Source organism: Populus alba, chromosome 3, assembly GCF_005239225.2.
Source record: "Populus alba chromosome 3, ASM523922v2, whole genome shotgun sequence".
Taxonomy (NCBI): Eukaryota; Viridiplantae; Streptophyta; class Magnoliopsida; order Malpighiales; family Salicaceae; genus Populus; species Populus alba.
This window is the reverse complement of record NC_133286.1, coordinates 13,312,457-13,332,597: the sequence shown is the minus strand read 5'-3', so window position 1 is coordinate 13,332,597 and position 20,141 is coordinate 13,312,457. Positions and strand designations below refer to the sequence as shown.

General features: G+C 32.7%; 2 protein-coding genes across 4 annotated transcripts; both read right to left on the bottom strand.

Annotated features, from left to right (window-relative positions):
- Positions 1–4,752: 4,752 nt before the first annotated feature.
- On the bottom strand, positions 4,753–7,664 carry LOC118028738 (dolichyl-diphosphooligosaccharide--protein glycosyltransferase subunit DAD1). The gene is made up of 5 exons (XM_035032444.2): positions 7,476–7,664; positions 7,345–7,392; positions 5,569–5,656; positions 5,449–5,492; positions 4,753–5,015 (listed from the first exon to the last, which is right to left on the bottom strand). The coding sequence occupies exons 1-5, from the start codon at positions 7,557–7,559 to the stop codon at positions 4,932–4,934; spliced, it is 348 nt and encodes a 115-aa protein (XP_034888335.1). The 5' UTR covers positions 7,560–7,664; the 3' UTR covers positions 4,753–4,931.
- Positions 7,665–15,293: 7,629 nt separating this feature from the next.
- On the bottom strand, positions 15,294–18,719 carry LOC118028776 (inactive poly [ADP-ribose] polymerase RCD1-like). 3 transcript variants are annotated; one of them, XM_073408047.1, is made up of 5 exons: positions 18,542–18,719; positions 17,855–18,012; positions 16,992–17,177; positions 16,804–16,899; positions 15,294–15,613 (listed from the first exon to the last, which is right to left on the bottom strand). In XM_073408047.1, the coding sequence occupies exons 2-5, from the start codon at positions 17,855–17,857 to the stop codon at positions 15,533–15,535; spliced, it is 366 nt and encodes a 121-aa protein (XP_073264148.1). In that variant the 5' UTR covers positions 17,858–18,012; positions 18,542–18,719; the 3' UTR covers positions 15,294–15,532. The 3 variants fall into 3 exon arrangements, with proteins under 3 accessions (XP_073264148.1, XP_073264149.1, XP_073264147.1); XM_073408048.1 differs by lacking the exon at positions 18,542–18,719 and adding an exon at positions 18,086–18,227; XM_073408046.1 differs by lacking the exon at positions 18,542–18,719 and having other exon boundaries at positions 17,855–18,231.
- Between the last annotated feature and the right edge of the window lie 1,422 nt (positions 18,720–20,141).

Genomic DNA, 20,141 nt, shown 5'->3' with positions numbered 1-20,141 from the left:
GTAATCATGAATTGATACGCTTGAAGATTGAAATTTTATTTTTATTTTTAGTATATGTTTAACTTAGGGATATAATTGGTTTTTTTTTTTTAAGTATGATCTTTTTAAAACACAAATTACATTTTATAAAAATAAAAAAATATATATTTTATATATAGGTTCTATAAAAAAAAAAACCAACCATATTTATACCCAAACACCCTTTTAATATTAAGGTACACGCAATTGATTTTTAAGCTGTTTTTATTTTATTTTACTAGTCATATGCATTGATATGAAGTTTATATTTTATTTTATGGTTGTTTGATGAAAATTTAGTTTGTTTTTTAAGCTTAGATTTTATTCCTTAAAAATTAATTAAAAATAAAAATTCAGGTCTAATCAGGTACTAATGGTTCGGTGAAGAAAGTTTTTCACCCACCCTGATCCCATTGGATTGAAGACAAAGTCCAAAGATGGATTTAGATATTCTAGATAGCTCTAGCCCAATCTAAATCTTGTTTTTAGATTAATTCTCTCTAGTTTTTAAATATAATTAATTAATTCTTGTATTTCTAAATATATTCCTAACTTGATTTTCTTTTCAACTATTTCATGTTACTTTTCAATTTATTTTTAACTGTTTTTTAAAATATAAAAAGAAAAAAAAGTAGACAATGGAAAATTGATAAGAAAAAGATATTTTCTAAGACAAAAACTAATAAGATTAAGCATAATTAATATTGACTAAGTGAGTGATTGATTAATTGTTTTAAAATTAGAGAAACTACTTAATTCATTTTGAAAAACCAAATGGACTAACTTATAATTTATTCTAAGGAATTAAACGCAAATTAACCTTAAAGATAAGGTGAATATTAATTGTTTTAATATTAAATTTGATAAATGATTTTAGTTTCATTTAACTTATTCTCAGCTCTTTCCCATTACCGGTCGAGAGAAAGGAGCCCACTCCTCACTAAATTGTGATATCACGATAGCGTGAAGGGTTCTCTCTCTAAAGCTAACTTTTCTTGTAAAAAAATATATTTTTAACACGATAGTTAAAATTGGAATCTAAATTTAAATTGTAAAATTATAAGTAAATTTCTTTATATAAATAATAAGTAATTTCATCAAGAATAATTTTATTTTTTAATGATTTTTGTTTAAGTTAAGATGTAAAGTGTACTTTCTCAAATTACAATGAATATAAAAATACAATCAATTTTTTTTATATAATTAACCAAAAAATAAGTCATAATTAACCTATATAAATCAATTAATAATTCACATATGTACACACCTACATTGAACTCCTAGAACTGCTGAAGTTCTAGATGGATTTGCTTTAAGAAATTGTAATTGACTTTAATAAAATGTATGCACAGAAACAAATTGTTTCAAAGATAGATTAATTAAGTTTTTATGAGTATATTTTTATTAAAAAATATCATATTAAAAAAGATTTATAAGTATAATTTTTTTAGAAAATAAGTATATCATAATAAAGGTTTGCTGGGCTTGACAATATGTCAAATCTCAGGCTGGGTCTGGTGATAGACCCAAACATTATTGGACTTGGCAGTGCGTCACATCCAAGGCACACCCAAGAAAATTTGCATATTATCTTGGGCATGACCAAGAAAATAATCATTTTTTCTTAGCATGTCCAAATAAATAAAGTAATGTAGGTCTAGTAAATATGTCAGATCCAAAACATTTAGACTTGATATTTAATCAAATTCAAGATAACATGAGTTTAATGAGCATGCTAGACTCAAGACACTTGAATTTAGCAGTCAATCAAGTCCAAGATAATACACATTTGACAAACATATCAGATATAAGGTACTCAAACTTGACAGTCTAGTAAGTCCATGAGAATTATTCTCTTTTGAATACACTCAAGAAAATAAAATAATATGAGTCTTATAAATATACCAGATTCAAAATACTTAGAATCTAATATTTAGTAAAGTTAGAGTTTATTACAATTACGTAACTTGTAAAGAGTTGTTATGTCTGAATTTTTTTTCAGAGAACTTGGTTTTCGATAACAATAATAGATGGTATCTTACAGCAATGTAAGTTTTGTTAGAACACATCTATGTGAGGTATCATTGAATAAGAGAAGATTTTAAATGCAAGTTGTTAGAACTTGATAAAATTCACACCGATGATAATGATTTTGCTACGTTGAAGAAAGCCCTAGAAAGGGGAAAGCTTGAGACTTGTTGCTCAGTTGGTGAAATAATGAATCCTTCCACCGAGTCGAGAAGGGGGAGATTTGTTAGGTTGGATTTCTCTCCTAATTGGAGGATTGCCTCTTTTAGCTAATTATGTCTTAAGCTACGCCTACGTGTTTCCCGGACAGTTCCGGGCAGAAACTTGCCTAAAGCCCTTGACGCCGACATGTTCCTCTTCCTTCCATTCCTGGTTTATTTTCTAACTATGAATTTTCCCCAGATGAATTCTATAACGGCTCAAGATCGAAGTTATGCCAGAACTGATTCATTTTCTGGCACAAATATTGTTAATGTAAGTAAACTATTTGGACATGGAAATGAATATAGAGGTAGTCTAGAGATCACAAAAAAAATACTATTTTTAAGATGTTTATTTATCTTATAGATATAATACTTTCATAATATAACTAAACTTTATAAACCTCTTAAAAAATAAAAAATAAAAGACAAAGAAAGAAATACATTGTTTTTTTTATATATTTTTTTTCTGCATAACAACAATTTTATATAAACTTGAAATATTATAATAAAATTATATAATTGTCAATGAAATAGTTATATTTTTAATTAAAATGAATAGCTACTATTCAATTTTATATTAACAGTTATAAATGTTAAAATTAATTACAAAAATTAAAAGAAATAAATTTTTTAAAAATTAATACCACTAACATATTAAATGTCAAATGTCATATTTTGATGTTATAAATATCCATTTAAAATTATTAGAAAACCCTATCAAAAGAGTTTATTTATCAAAACTTTTCACTTAATTTATTGTACAATAAAAAATTACACTTATAAATATTATAAATATTTAGGAAGGAGGGTTTTTTTTTTTTAAATGTAAGTTAATTTTTTTTTCTTTATTCATTTACAAACTAGAACAATATTTATAAAGTAATGCACCTTTTAATTTTAGTTGTGCAATGTTGGCTGATCAACAAGATCATGATGACTTCCCAATATTGCATCATCATAATTAGATTATGATGCACTTGATATTTTCCTGGGGCAATCTGAGATCATGTCGCTGATTCCAGTATTGAATTAGTTGCCTGTAACATCTGGGATCTTGAGTATGGATCTGCCTACATTAATGGATTATAAAATGGGGCACATTGCCGACATTGCCAAAACTCAGGATTTTCACGACGGAATCCAATTACCTGCGTTTGTGGGCACGGGGAAGATTTTGGGGGAGTTCATCCACATTTAACGCCTCTGTCATTCAGGAGAAGAACGGCTATGGACATGTTTTTTAAGCTCCTGCTATGATGATCTATAGGATTAGAGTATAAGATGTTTCTAGTGCTCATTTCTATGCACATATAGATTTTCTTTTCGGTGCTTATGGTTTATAAGTTACGTAGGAACTTGAATACAATCACACGGCTGCAATTGAGAACACCGAGACAGAAAAGAACTGCCGGTACAAGGTAGAAGAGAGGAAGGAGAGAATTTTAAGAACAAAAAACAACCGAAATTTAACGACAACATTAAGGTTAAATTTTATTTCCGTACACTCGATGTACTTGAATTTTTAACCCATTTTATATGTTAAACCCTATATTAGAAATTGTGCACTTAATCTTTAATAATGCTTGCTATGTGTTGCGATATGCTTGCCGAAAAGCCATAGCTGATGGGAGACCTCGTGTTCGCTGGAGATTTGTTAAGCTCAAGTTTTTGAAGAAGAAACTGAAGTGAGAAGAATGACGTACGTCGTTCTTCAAAATCACCGAGAAAAAGGAACATATTGCGATGGTGATGCTCTGCAGGTACTTCAAGCTCCTTAACACGAGAATATTTGAAGAATGCTAGGATTCAAGCTCTTTTAACCTAGAACATTCAGCTGGATTCTTGTACCGTGAAAAATGACACCTACTCTTGAGAGTTTTAGGTGCTAGACGAGGCACATGGAAATAGAAAACATAAAATGACTTTTTATATTGCTTCATATAACACTTGGTGACACTCAAAACTAGTGCTTCAAAATTGTTTAAATTTGAATACTGGACATTATTGAAAACAAAGATTTGATAAGCCTTCGAGTACCCAGTTATCAAGATATTAAAATAAAATCCCAAGCCACTATAAGAATAAAAATTAATGTGAAATCCGATCTACTTGCAGAAATAGATTTTTAATATTGCTGAAGAATTATTTCATTTACACGATTGTATTTCTGGCAAATTTCATGACCCGTCCATCCGGATAACTATATCACATGCATCTACTAGACGTGGCAATGCAGGTCTCCGGTTTAACCATCTTTTCTATACGCGTGAAAGCAATCAATGAATCCAGCGACTTACTGAAATGACCGTGCAAGTTTCCAAACAGCAACGATTGACCTCTTTACTTGAAAACACGAAAAGTTTCTGTTTTATTGGAAATCAAAGCCAACATCTAACCACGCCTAACAATCATTCAAGGGAAGGAAAGGGAGAGTTTTTTAGGACATGCCTTTCTAGGAAAAGGATCTATAAACCATGTTTGATCAATGCTAAATAGAATAGAATTGCGACAATACGGACTTCTCATCAAAGCAAACAACTAAGAACCAAAAATCTTAATTGCAATCCAGCAATTCACTTATAAGCCATGTCCAACGAAAATTTGCTTGAATTGATAAAATTACTCTATAAATATGTTTCATAGCTACAGCCCAACAAAACAGGGAGCCAGCAGGGCTCAACCTTAACCTAGGAAATTCATAATCACCAAATGGAGCACCAAATTGCAGAGAACAAAATCAGCAAACGCACGCTCTGGTGCTAAATCCTGTAATTGGTTGAAAGAAACATCAACTATTTGTAATACAAAAATAGGGAATGCTATCAACACTCAGTTCAATAGTTAAACATTCAATTAAACTGCCCACATAATGACTCCTTGTTTCACTCAAGCTGATAACTGCCTTTAGAAAGTTTAGGCCAAATGCCAAATCAACTTTCAGTTTCTCTTTACCAAATAATGACCAGTTATCGGTTGGAGTGAGACAAATGGTTCTGACTGGACAGCTTAAGCGCACAAGTGTTTAAAAGCAAGTTTCAATGAGTTCAGTAGCACAACTCTACAAAACTTTAAGAAAAAGATTAAAAATGTTAATTCAATTTATTCCTCCACTCCCTCTTGGGGGTTGGGGGTGGTTTTATTTTTTCCTCCATTTTCTCAATAACTACCATAAGATGAAAAATTAACAGAATAGTCTTACCTTGAATTCCTTGTTTTCCTTGTTCACTTGGATACGGAGACAAACTGTGACAAGTGAAACAAATTAATCTCTCTATTGTGAATTTAGCAGCCGTTATCTCGCTAAACAATAACTACTTACCAGCAAGGACTGCAGTCCCTACACAAGAAAGTACACCAGAAAGAAAAGAGTTGAATGGAAATGACCCAACAATGGCCATGTAAACTACCTGTTGATCACCAAAACAAGTTAAGCAAGCTGGACAGCATAACTAACCAAACTTACATTGAACAAATCATGCAAGAGGATTATAAGGGAGGGGGGGATAAGTTTGAGATGGCTTGAAATATGTGCTTGGCACAACAGATAAATTCTATATAAAATTACATCCTGAAATGGTCATTGTGTGTTACCCTTTGAATTCAAACAAGAATGCATCTTTGATGGTCAAAAACATGAGTAATTCTAGAAAGAGAAACTGGATTAGAGTACTTATGCTATTCTAACTCAACAAGAAGAAGAAAAACATTCACAAAAGGGAGAAAAGGCATTAAAAATACAGAAACAGCAAGTTCTGAAATTGCAGCACCTCCTCCAGGTAAATAATACAGCAACGGAAGAAGAAACTGGGAAATGAAGCTTTTGGAAGGCAGAGACCAGAGGAAAGGTGTGAGATTAGCATAGATGATCTTTACGCACTATTGTCCTTGTAAGTTCTTACTATTATAATATTTCCATGTATCAGTATGCACTGTAAATCTAATCGCACATGTATATTCCAAGACACCCACCACTGAAAGGAACTTTAATGCTTTTTGTTGGGTGTATATAAAGCTTAAGGTGCATATAGAGCAAAGCCATAGTATATAAAATCTGGTTGATGTGCCAGCTTATTTGAAAGATTAGAAATCTATCCATGATTTTTTGAACATAAACTGCCTTTGGTTGTTACCCCTTTTTTTTTTTGCTCAATAATTACAGGTATGAACTTTTGTGCCAAAGGACATGTTGCTAAATCCAGCTTTTGTTTGAATCTAAAATGAGCCCTTTAAAAGAGATGAATGACTGTTGCATCCGGGATTCATCAAATATGTCACAGGGCTCATAAGTTCTCCTTCTTGTTTTAGTCATTATTGTTTGGACCTTGAGACACATTGGTTTTCAGGCAATTCCTGAGCTTCTTGGTGTGGTGGTTAGTACTCCAACAAAATGAAAATAATGTCCTAAAGCTCTGAAAATACACCAGTGAGTAAACAAATGCTTAACACTTTCTTCCCTCCCCCTTTTCCCATGATGCATCCATTTATTCCCTCCAACTATGCAAAGATACGGTAGAACTCAAGGATGTGTGCCAAATGAAAAAAGTGACACCATGTGTAGCAGAAATTTATATCAGCACACAAGACAGCTCCAATGACCAATACAAGGAATAAAATAGAGAGAGCATTATCAACATGACACAACAGTGACCTAAATCATTAAATTTTTTTGGCCCTCCAAGTTCTTCTTCCTCATTTTTTTTTCCAGAACCGGACCCTTAACTTTATAGAAGTAAGAAAATCAAGATGCACGAGTTCACACAATCAGGTAATACAACCAGAAAAAGAAACGCACTTGACTAACTGATACCTCAGTTAATGGAACATTTCATATACCGACATTTTACCTCACAATCATAGTTGTTTTATTATTACTTGATTCTAATAAACCTCTAAATTTGCCTGAATCTGACATTATTCTTTATCATGTTCATCTTCCACTGATCCAATCGAACCCATCACAGATCCAATTCCTAACATTACTACCTCATCGAAACAATAAGCCGATCCTTCAAATCTCAAAAATCACCGCATCAGAATCTAAGTAAAATAACAGATCAATAATAACAATAAAAAAAAAGTTATAGGAAAGCTGTACCTGAATTATAGCAGTGAAAACTGCAAAAACCACATACAGATCGATAATCTGGACACCAAAAATAACTCAATTTTAGAGCTTCATCATCAAAAATTGCAGGAAATAAAAGATAAAGAGAGCGAGAGATAGACCTTGAGGCTAGTAGGAGTGGCAGTATAAGCAGAACGAAGGGATTGGAAGAGAGCTTGAGCGTCTCTGCTGGTCGTTCTCGCCATTATCAACACTACCTAGCGCAAAGCTTCCAACTCTTTCTTTGTTTTTATCGGAGGTGGAGTCTACGCAGGGAATTGCCCTAAGAAGTCAATTTTAGGGATTGCTAATTGGAAGGACCAAACCGACGCCGTTATAGGTGGACAGTGAATGCATGATAAGGGTAGTCATGTAATTTGGCAAATGTTAAACGTGTGTGTCCACGTCACATGTGAATTGTTATTCTGCTGGTTCAAGCCAGTTTCACGAGAACTCCATTAAAATTAAAAAAGCTAAAACCGATCAACCGTGGATATAAACTCAAATCAGTAAGGCGCGGTTCGGGGTAGTTTTGTCTTTTCAAAGAAATTCATTGGGCATTTCCGAAGTAATTAGGGGCAAATGGTCTCCACAGCTTTTTTTCACGCTAAAATGATTTTGTTACCTTGAAAGCAAAATAATAATGTATATCTTTTACTTCGGGGTATTTATTTTTGTCTTTTATCAGTTTTATTTGCACAATAAATTATCAAAATTACCTCTAAAAGCTAAAAAACAGTTGACAAGAAGGGGCATTTGTGTATTTTCATTCTGGTTTTCTGTAATAATCGATTTGATACAGGGGTTGATACTTTATTTTTTACTAAATATATAATATTATTTACATAATTAATAGAGAGGTGCATGAGAGCTTTGGAAAAATCGTATAGAATCTTCAAAGTAAAACCCTACCTTCCTAGATGGTGTGTGTGGTTTCATTACCTCCGGTTTCAACGTCAACGATTTTTTTTATTATTATTATAATAAGTAATAAAGTTCTCCTGAGTTTTGCTTGAAAAAAGTTCCCTGAGTTTGCTTTTTTTTTTTTTTAATTTTAATTTTTGAGTTTTATCATCCAATAGTTTTTTTTATCATTTTCTACGAGATTTTTCAATCGCTTTGAGATTATCACAACTCTTTGTTAAAAAACTTTTTTTTAAAAAAAAATAAAAATAAAATTATTTTATCTTATCCTTCAATATTAATTGATCTGATATTGTCTCAGTTTTTTTTTTTTTTATCTTCACTAAATTATTTTCGATTCTGATTTTTAAAAGGAATTTTATTTTTTTTAATTTAATTTATTTTGTTATTCAATATTAAATTGGCCGGGCATTGAGCTTGTTTATTGAGCTCAATTCTGGGGTTGAACAAATTACAATTTGAGAGATCAACCTAGTTTTAGAAGGGTTCATATGGGTTTCTTTGTTTGTTTTAAGTTCTTTTTTTCGGTTACATCCTTAAATATTTTTTTTGGATTGTTTTCCCACTTCCTATGAGATTTTCCATTTGTTTTTGAAAAAAATACTAGTTACCTTGGGCATTTTTTTCAGTCTTCGTTGAATTTAACTTTTTTAAAAAGACTTTTATTTTTGAATAAATTAAATCAATTAATTAAATACAAACATAAGATCCTCACTTTATAATATTATTTTTTTGTTTGCTTTTCAAGTTCCTTCTATGAATACAGGTAATCTCATTGAATTACATGAATCTTAGATTTTTCTTAATTCTTTAAAAACATTGATATCACATGAATATTTGTTTTTTATGTTATATATATATATATAAAAGGCCTTGCACACAGTGTAGGATGAGCCATCTAACTAGTTAAAGATAAAAAGTAAAAAGCAGAGTATTTCATTAAGGACTGGGACAATAAAAGAACTATTTTGTCATTTTCAAACAAAATCAATCAATCAGGCATTTGGATTTTCCATGTGATTCATTATTTGTTATTATATTGATTTGAGCGAATTGGTCTTTTCATTATTTTTCAGCATAATAAAATTATTTAATTACCCTTAAAAAAAAAAACTTAAGTTAACTTTTAAGGGCTTCTTCGTCTTTTTTATTTTTCATGTATAATGAAATGACTGAATTACTCTTAAAATAAAAAATTATTAAGCCAACATCTAGAGGCTTTTTTTATGTTTTCAACTTGGTTTTTGATTATAATCAAGTTCACATAGGGTTAATTTGATATTTTAATAAATATAAAATATTATTTAGAAAGGAAAAAGTGGTTTGTGTGTGCCATTAGGTGGGAGACACCCATGTTGTTCGGGCAAAATATGTGAGGTGTTGTCCAACGACAAAATAATGGCTTTCTATGTAGTATTCAAATTATCTCAGCAACCCTTTTATACCTGGGTGGTGCATATGACAAAAATACATTTAATGTGGCAGTGGTAACCCTTTTTATACTTCTTCTCTCTCCTATTTGATTTCAACGTCTTACCCTCTAATTTTTCAAAACAACTATTCAATTTATTTTTTCTTCAAATTTAGACTATATTCTTTTGATTAATATTTATTTGATTTGAAATAATTTATAAAATTAAAATTTTATTTTAATTTTATCCTCTTTTAATTATTCTCACTTATTATATTTGATTTTATTCTTTTAATTGCTATGTACCTCTACATTCACAAATTCTCTGTGTAAATTAGAAGAACTAACTTCTCCATCACTAACACAACAAGCACCATAAACCCATAACGAGGACTAATCTCTCCATTAATGGTATTCATTTTTCTTCACTTATTATGAGATTATTCTTCGTCATTGCTTCAATTACTGTGATTCTATGCACTACAAGGTATCTACAAACCACCTTTTATGCTCTATAAGGTAAATTAATATAACGAATATCTGTAAATATCTTTGATCATTAATAACCAATTCAAATTCATTCAAGAGCTTCATGCTAGTTAAGTCACACACACCATGCTATCTTCATTCTAGTTCTCTTTCTAGTATAATATTTCTCCTCCAATATTTAATGAATTAAGCATTATAAGGCTCCATATTCCAACATGAAACTTGTTTTGCAAAAACAAATGAGTCCAGAGACAAAGCCTATATCAATCTTACACACTTCGCTCAATATATAGCTATGAAAATCCAATTCAATCCTAAAATTTACACGACCTTATTAGGGTATAGTAAAAAATGATGATAGTTAATCATCTAGTATGTGTTCTAATAATAAAAATTTAAAATTAAGAGGTTTGCTCCCAATATGATTTCAAGTTCGAGCCTTATGATTGCTAATATAATATTTATTGAAGACTTACATGGTCGTTAACTTTAAGGCCCATAAAATTAGTCGATGTGCACGCAGATTGGCTTGAACATTACATTAATCAAAAAAACAAAAATGACGATAGTTTTAGCCTTTTCCACCATTCCCAAACTTGGCTCTTCCTCTTCATCCTTTTTTTTCTCTCGCGCTCCGCTAAATTCGCTCTCTCTTAACCACTTGTAATCCCACGCTTGATATTTTTCATTTTCTTTTTCTTTTTTGTATTGGTTCAATTTTGGAATGAAATTAGCCTGCTTTTTCTTTTTATTTTGATTTTTAATTTGATTCCATCAGTGTGCGTATGTTTGGCGTAAAATGGAACTATGCAGAAAAGGGGGTGGGTGGTAAAAGATGACTTAAAACCCACTACAATTGATGTTGTAGTTGTTCTTTATTTGTTTTTAGCTCACAATTTTGGTCTCTTCAACTTGAAAGAAAGAAACCTTCTTACCTAACTGACTGCTGTGCTTTTCCTACTAGGTTGTGGTCTTTGAAGGCAGTAGTGGCTGTGTCAAACCACATAGAGGTTACAAGCTTCGTCAACCTGGTTTCATCTATGGAAGAAGGAGGGTTGATGGTTTTGAGATTCCTCTGGATTTGATTGGGGAACCGGGAAAGAGAATTCTCAATGCTGTCGAGACCTTGACGAAGTCCTTCAGTTCCTTTTCAGCACCGAATCTCCTGTTGGCACCACCTTTTAATGTTGATGATCTTGCACTTGCGGTAGTAAATGCAGTGATATATGATGACTTCATCTGTGTATTTATAATTGAACAAATCAAGGAAGCTGCAGCAAAAGTGAAGGTGTGAATTAGCTTATCCATCAATAGAACACCTTTTCCGTTTGCTTTTGGATAAAAGGCAATATTTGGTTACAAAATGAAATTTGACTTCAAAAGGGAGAAAGATAATATCATTTTCTTAGAAACTACAGTAATCGCTTCTAGAAACATTGCCTCCAGTTTCCTGGGAAATGCATGCTTAGCTGAAATTTCAAACTTTGGACATACATCTAGTCGATGGCAATGCATGTGTCCTCGAAGTGATATAAAATTATTATTGTAATGTCATTTAATCATGCTGAAACCTCACCTACTTAAGCTTTTTTTTAGTAATATTCTTGGTTTCTATTAAAAATAAATCCATCTGCCGTAAAATTACTAACAAATTCCCTATAATTGGCATGGATAGCTTAATTGTAATTAAATGCTCAATTTTCTTCCACAAGCTTAACGGGCTGCGAATATGCAAGCTCAAGTGAATATACAGACACTTTCGACAGATTTCCAGTAGATGACAAAGGAGGATATGGGGAGATTCCTGTTTCGTTATAATTTCCTTCCTCACTTGACTGAAAATCAACTCCCGAGGATCTCTCTGAAAAGGAGAGATGTAGTCACACCAGATAAAAGCACAGTTCTTGATTATGTCATACCATAATCTTTTGGTCCATAGATTAATATTAGGGAATTTGGGTTTTATTTTAACATTTTGTTGGAATATATATGCTGGTTTCATAGCAGGTTAGTTGCTCCAGACCGATCCAAGGCTCGATTCATATCAAACTAGACAGTGAGGTCCGGTTCTTATAACAGTGATTTTGGAAATCTTTCTATCAAGCAATCATAATAGTGAATCTCCTTGTGAGGGGACACCCTCAAATGGTAGTTTAGCCATACAATTTTAACTGGAAGTGACGAGCTCTGCTGCAAAGTGATATGAAAACCACACCTTATGCAATAACAGTAGCAATAATTAACACGACAATTGCTTCTTTTGAGCTCGATTATGCCGCTAACTATTAATCAGTGATGCATCAGAATCTACACTAAAGAATCACAAATTTGTGCTCCATATTGAAACAAAATGTTGCTGCAAAACCACTCCCCCTCTGCTCTGCGTAGATAAAGAATGCCTAGCCATGCCGTCCGTCTCTTTGCAATAGATCGCTCCGTAAGATATCTACGTCATGCAGAGTTTTCATCGAGTTTAGAGACATAACATTGTATAATCATTGGTCACAGCTCACAATCAATCAAAGTGCTAAAGTGCCGCCCTTATTCTTATCAGATAATCAGAGCTCTGCGAAAATAAAACAGGCGCACAATTCGGTGAATATGGTTAGGTACTCAAAATAATGTTTTTTTTTTTTAAAAAAACCAATTTCAAGATGTTAAAATTATATTTTTTAAAAAAATTATTTTGACATCAATAAATCAAAATAATTTAAAAAACATAAAAAAAATTAATTTTTTTAAAAAATTAAATTCTTGTGAAACATCTTTTGGCAGCGTTTCCAAACAACACCTGTTTAGGAAACATAAAAACAAACTCAAGGCACAGTGAAGTATTCTCCTTTACAAAATGATGCACAACTTTCATGTAACTGATCCACCTATGGTATATGGTATGCAATTGCTTCTCTCAGTTTCTTTCTTTCTACATCTTCACATAGCAAGACAAGAATTGAAGACCTGCGTAATTAACTCGATTAATACTAGAAAAGTAACCAGCGCAACTCTATTTTACAACCTTAAACCACTTGAAAACTGGGAAGCAAGCATGGTTTTCTAGACTAATGAATTATATATTACATAATTTGTCATCATGCTCGGTGGTCCAATTACTTGATACAAAAATCATAATTGACATTCCATTTCAATCCTAGCCACTTAATACTGTCATATTATCTACAGAGCTCTGATTAAATTCCAAAAACTGTTTTTTTCCTGATCTCTATTTTTAGTTTTTTTTAAAGATTTCCTGACCTAGTTAGAGGTGTTATGAACCTCTAGTGAGACACTTCATTAGTTTTATTTTGAGATAAAAATTTGAAGTTACAGGGAATCTTTAAAACAATTAAAAATCCAAAAGCATTAAAAAAAACTAAAATAAAAATCCAAATTAAACAATAAATTAAAAAAACCTAGAAAAAATAACAAAATTAGCTTAAACAATAATTTTTTGATCTAATTTCAAGAGATCCAACATTCTAATAAGTAACATAATAGCTCCTTATAATATTTTTTTTGTATTTAAATTATTTTGATGTATTGATATAAAAAATAATTTTAAAAAATAAAAAAAAAATATTTTAACATGTTTTAGAATGAAAATCACTTTCATAAATGAAAATTACTATCACATTCTCAAATACAGCAAGGCTTCCCAAGATGTAAAATTCTTGTGTTTCCATCTGACCTCCGTAAATTTTAGCGATGCTATACCTGGTCAATTCAACTGAAGATTTGGAAGGATGACAAGTTTTGCGTTTCCCTTTCATATTGAAAATATGTAACTATCGAAGTGGTGTAGAGCCTTTTCAAATAGAAAGGATGCACTCTCTTTCTTCTGTGGTTATTTTCTTACTCAGGCTGTGCATAGCACAACATACGGATTTTTACTCCACTTCTTGGAACGTAGAAAGTGGAACTACTTGAAATTAAGAGTGGAGTAAATTTACTTAAGAACAAAGCGCTTAAAACAAAACAAGGGATTCTCGGACATGTTGACGAACATCTTGGGACCACAGCAGACAAGCTGCACATTCAAGCTGTTCTTCCTCGCCAGATGATTTTTGGAAGTGACTTGGAACTGATGCATGCAAACCTGTTCGTACCATGACGTTGTGTTTACCACAAGGAACTTCTGAAATCCAGATGTATTCTCGCTGTCTATATTCCTTAGGGGACTTGCCGGCAGTGGGAACCGTTTGGATGTGCCACAGACAGAAATAGGGTCCACAGCCAAAAACAAATGCTGGAAAACACTGCAGCATGTCATCCGGTATTGCTATTAGGTTTGTTTGAGAACTAGATAGGTGGCCGGGTTAAAAAATTTTAATATAAAAAATATTATTCACGCAACGTCAATATTTTCAAATAAGTATGAGAAATATAAGATTTAGATAATTAATTGGGTTAATAAACTCAATTAATTCAATAATATAATTTTTAAAAAAATAATAAAAAATAAAACAATAAAAACAAAATAATTAACTATAAAAGATAAGTCAATAATATTATATTTGAGAAGAACAATAAATAACTCATAAACTCACTCTCTTGTCTCTTCACCATAGACACCGCCCTGCAACTAAAAAAACACTTACCAAAACAATTTTTAATACCATTATACAAGGCTACACAATACACACTAAAAAAATATGCACGGGACATCAAAACCAAGAACTATCAAATACAATATTATAAAGTAATTATTTTATGTTTATATTTAATCAAATAATTTAATTTAATTCAAAAAAAAATTGAAAAAAACTAAATTTAACAAAGAAGAATAAAAAACAAAACCCAAGATAACTCAAAGTCATTTTTAAAATCAATAAATAATCCTATAGAATGTAAATAAAAATAATAATAAAGCACAATTTCTAATTAAATAAATATTAAAAGGATGAAACTTAAAGAGATTTTGCAACAAGTTCATTGTCCCTCTTCTTTTCATGGGACTCTCAATTAGACAAGACTGGACGATTTCAAATAAGCAAGCAACAGCCTTAAAGCTGTTCAAGATTTAGACAGTTTCTACCAACACTTGCTTCTCTTGAGGAGTAGCTTCTAACCGCCAATTAATAGACAAACGCTCAATGAAGCCTCAGGAACTCCACACAGGTCAAACAATCCAAAAGTTTATTAACCAAGCCGGGGCATCATCATCAGTACAGGACACATAAGTAGCAGAGTCAACTCACAGACAATTCCATCACTAACAAATAAGGCAACTAGGAAATAACCTAGCAGAGTCAAGATAACTAAGACCTACAACTCTTGACAGGATATTCACTTCATGTCGACACATTCTACCAACAAGCATCAAACAAACTTCACCTCAGTTTCCCACAAACAGAAGCATTAATGCGTTTTGGTCTCCCAAAGCCCAGCTGAGCCTTCTGCAGTTGGTTTAGACACAGGTACCTCACCCTTAGATGGCAACTGCATGGACCCAGAAAAGCTGTGTCAGGACAGTAAATTTTGACAAACAGCAGATTTTGGAAGAAAGATAGATCCAGCAAATAGGTATAACCAAACTATATTTTCTGTATGAATTGCCAATATAATATTGTATGGCGAGGATAGCTTCTCATCCACATTCTTCTTTAGTTTTTTAATCTACCTTCTGAGCTTCCACATTTTTTTCTGCCATGAAATGGTACTGCAGACACTGGTCAGTATTACACACTCGGTATGCAACCTAAGGCAGTTTAAGTTACTGATTGAAGATGAAAGCAATTCTGTTTCACAACCCAAAACACAGCAACATAGAGAAACTAAAGACTGAAGATGAAGTATATAAACAGTGCTATACTCGTCATAGCAGTCTGTTTCAAAAAGACATGTAGGAGAAGAATAGCTTATAAAAAGACTTAGGTTCATGAACTCTGGTATGTTCCAATAACATACCAAAACCACATTCAGACCATAAAACTAAAATTCTTACAGACGCAGCAAAATCAAGACATTCCTATAGCTTAAAAAGGAAAAGTGGCATTGGGACAAAACAAATAAACGGAGTGGAATCAGTGTTGTATGTTCATCGGTTACAAAAGTACAATGAACCTATTGATGAATAAGAGGCCATTTGTTTACGCTGTGGAGATCGTGTTTAAAGCAAAACGCAGCAGCCAAGCGTTTGGTAAAGAAAAAACCATGAATTACTGTTCATGGGCCCCATTATTTTGTGTGTATTCAACGCAGGATTGGAAGAAGCAGCCTTCACGTGCTTTTCTTGCACTGTTCATGTTAATTGCACTGTTCAATGAACAATGCAATTAACATGAACAATGTACATTGATACGCTGTTCAAGTGAACAGTGCAAGAGAATTGTTATTAGGAGCACCTATTTTTTCAAACCAATCTCAACTAAAAGTACTTTTTATAAAAACTTTTTTTCAAACCACAACCAACAACAGATACCGCAATACCAAACACACTCTAAACTGCATCAATATAAATTCTATATTTTAGTGGTAAATAGTTATTAGGAGCACTCTTCAAATATATGCCCCTGGACAAACTATTAACGAATTTTCAGCCAGGCAAGTTAAGGTGCACCCAAAATCATAACACTACAGGACTACCACTGGATGTCCCAATTTAAGGCACAACACAAATCATAATATACCTTGCATTGAAGACTTGTAATTGTTGACTTCAGTAAAGCATCCCCAACAATCAACCTCAACTGCTTGACAAAATCCTCCCTGTTTACCTTCTTTGCCTAATAAAATAAACAAAAGGGTGATCAAATATATCATGAGAAACATTTGAATTAGAATGAAAGATAATAAAAGATCTTGTGATTTTAAATACCCTGAACAGTTCATAATTGTTAGTTATGAGTTCCATGTCTTTGCTAGGAACTTTATTTGAAATTGCTGCAAACAACATAGGAAAAGGCATCCATGGAGATTTCGGAGCTCTGGTACTGCTTGAACTCAGACTTGGTGATTTTCCAAGAGATCTCCCAGAACCCGAAACTGGTTGAATTTTGCTTCCCTTGAAGATAACAAATGCTAACAGTTTAGTAGCTCAGGCACAGTTACGAACATCGGAAGCTAAAAGCTCCAAACGAAACCAGTCAACAATACCAACTAGGCAATCTTGTCAAATGAGACATAATGACTTCTAGGCAACCATAACCATATGCTCTAGGCAAATGCCAGTGAAAGGAACTGTTCAATTGTCTTTTAATGTTTACACAATCCATCTATTATTCTAGCTTGTACAGTTCAAAAGCAAGCTTGGCAACAGATGCTGTTTGTTTCAAAACTTCTCATTGTGCGGGCAGCTCTATCTTAGACAGAATAAGACTCATGAATAATAAATCCAACAATTCAACTTTCATTTCATATTTTGTGCTTTCTTAAAGCACGAGTTGTCTTCAGTCTAAAAGGGACCATACTACACAGGCAAATGAAGAAGCATGCATCTCCCCAAACAGTACAAGCAAAACCAGCATTAATTTTTTCACCCGCTATATATTGCATAACAAACAACACACATAGCACAAGTAAAACCAACATTAGATTTTTCACCTGCTATATATTGCATAACAAACAACACAAATAGCACAAGCAAAACCAAACTTAAATTTTACATCCTGCTATATATTGCATAACAAATAATGGATAACAATCCTGACAAATATACAGAGAGAAAAATAGTTGCCATACCATATCAGCAGTTGGGGACTCATTAAGATCAACTGCAGAGGACTCAACTGGTAAGTTCAAATCAACTGCAGAGGACTTGACTGGTAAATGTCCCTGACATCCATGAGAAGTGGTCACCCCTGAAATGGTATGCTTACTCTCACTACCAACCAGAAACCCTGCAAAAAGAAAACAAAATACTACAGCAAAGTACAAAAGAAGTTCCAAAAAGAAAATTAGAGGTACTCATACAGCATCTGCAGAAGACACCGCTGACAAAGTCATTGAATCAATGGTTGAGGTGCTGATTGATCTCTTGAATGTAATAGAACACAACCAAAAGGAGATTTCCCCATCATGGATGAAACTTTTATCTTAAAACTACCATCCTTATAAATTTCAGCATCCAAGGAGGTTGGACTTTTTGAAATGATACCTGTGCCCAACCATCAGAATTCATTGGCCATGCTCCATCCAACAAATCACTAATGATCGAGGAGCACAAATCCAACACAAGCAAAGATTTCATTCCAATCCTAAAAGACAAATAGATACATACATACATATATATATATATACACACACACACATATATATATATGTATGTATTAATATGTATTTATATATTTATATGTCATACATGCATTTGTGTGCATGTTTAAATAACTCATGCCAAAACTAACACCTCTAGAAGAAGTAACATATCACCTTCAGTGGTGGAAGAAATCTTGAAAACTAACAACGAACTCGGGATAAATGTGGGTGTTCATATTCATATTCCAGACTATATACTCTCTTGGACTTTCAAGATCATCCACTCCACTATCAAAAAATTTCACTACTAGGATGGAACTGCCGACTCCCAGACTGAAGAAGCTCCATGTTTCCCATTATTACACGACAAAATACCAGGTGTCGTTCTCCATTTTCGTCAACATCACAATACTTGACACTGTAAACAAACCAAAAGTTGAATCCTCCACAACAGCACAGTATTTAAAGGAAAAAAGAAAAAGAAGAAAAACAAAGTTAAAACCAGTTATATAAGAAAACTATCACAGAAAACGCATCATATGCATTTCTGAAGGCAGGCGACCTGTGGCACAGGCAGCAAAACATGGAAAGCTTTTTTCAGTAATTCTTAATACAAAAGGTTGAAAGAAAATTTTCAAGGTTAACAAATCACATTGATCCAGCTTAAATTGTTCAAAGACTTGAACTCTTCATTTGAGGATTTTTTAACAGGACACAAACACAAACCAGGAAATCTCACACCAATATAATAGATGGTAGATATGTGAAAAAAAGAGCTGAAATAGAAGCCACCATGACAGTGATATGAATAGCAAACAGATTCTTCTGTGAAATAAATGAAGTTTTTTTAAAATAAATAAATAAATCATGCAGATCTTCATGGGAAGCCTCAAAAGTGTAGCTTTATCAGTCAATTGCTCATGTTACCAAATTCAACAGTGAGAATTGATAGCAGCTCCTGAGAACAGCCCTGTAAGTAATTTTGATAAATCTAACAAGACAACCAAATTGAAAATAATAGGATTACACACAACTTCATAGTATTATTAGACAAGCATGGCATAGAAAGATCAGCAAAACTCCAAATTAACTTTTCAAAACCAGACTGACAAGAAAAGGGGATTCTTCTTTAAAGACAAAGGATGACAATTTTCTAGCCAGTCTAGCGCTACTGTCTTAGAGTAAAATGAACATTTTACCTTGAGAAAAACATGATATACTGGGGTTATTGCTAGACTATGACTGACAATTTCACTTTAGACAAAACAGGAAAAACATCCAACCTGGTGTGACAACAGTTTGCTGCAGAGAGATGAAACACCAATGCCGTGTTTGGAATTTGTTGTGTGCATGGACCACAATGTCCAAGTCCATACGACATGATTGTGGAGAGTGCTCCTTTGGAAGAAGGCAAGCCAGGCATATCGAACATTTGCATCTCCACGATATTCTCTGTTAGTGCAATCTCTGCTTCTGGAAAAGCTCAAATCGAGCTTGCATCAAAAGTACTAGAGCAGCGATAAATATCTACAATGTCTGCACCGCCAAAAGGTTTCATAACTGTAACAAACAACTTCTTTACAGTATCAGAATCCAACATTTGCTTAAAAGACTCAGTAACTAAATTTGCTTCAATCTGTTGATTTTCCTCCATATCTTCATCAATTTTTTCACCAGGTTTCCTGTTGCAACTATCCACTTCTACATGATAGTGGTCACTCATAGGCTTTTGACCAATTTGGATATGCTTGACAAGAGCATTTGACTCTCCACT

What these genes read in the sequence shown, in the direction of transcription:
- LOC118028738 (XM_035032444.2), bottom strand. Translation starts at nt 7,559, where the DNA reads ATGGCGAGAACGACCAGCAGAGACGCTCAAGCTCTCTTCCAATCCCTT. An exon ending in AGGGACTGCAGTCCTTGCTG is followed by an intron (nt 5,493 to 5,568) that starts GTAAGTAGTTAT and finishes CACTTGTCACAG; the next exon opens with TTTGTCTCCGTATCCAAGTG. An exon ending in AGGAAAACAAGGAATTCAAG is followed by an intron (nt 5,016 to 5,448) that starts GTAAGACTATTC and finishes AACCAATTACAG; the next exon opens with GATTTAGCACCAGAGCGTGC.
- LOC118028776 (XM_073408047.1), bottom strand. An exon ending in ACAATTATGAACTGTTCAGG is followed by an intron (nt 16,900 to 16,991) that starts GTATTTAAAATC and finishes TTATTTTATTAG; the next exon opens with GCAAAGAAGGTAAACAGGGA. An exon ending in TTACAAGTCTTCAATGCAAG is followed by an intron (nt 15,614 to 16,803) that starts GTATATTATGAT and finishes GGGTCCATGCAG; the next exon opens with TTGCCATCTAAGGGTGAGGT.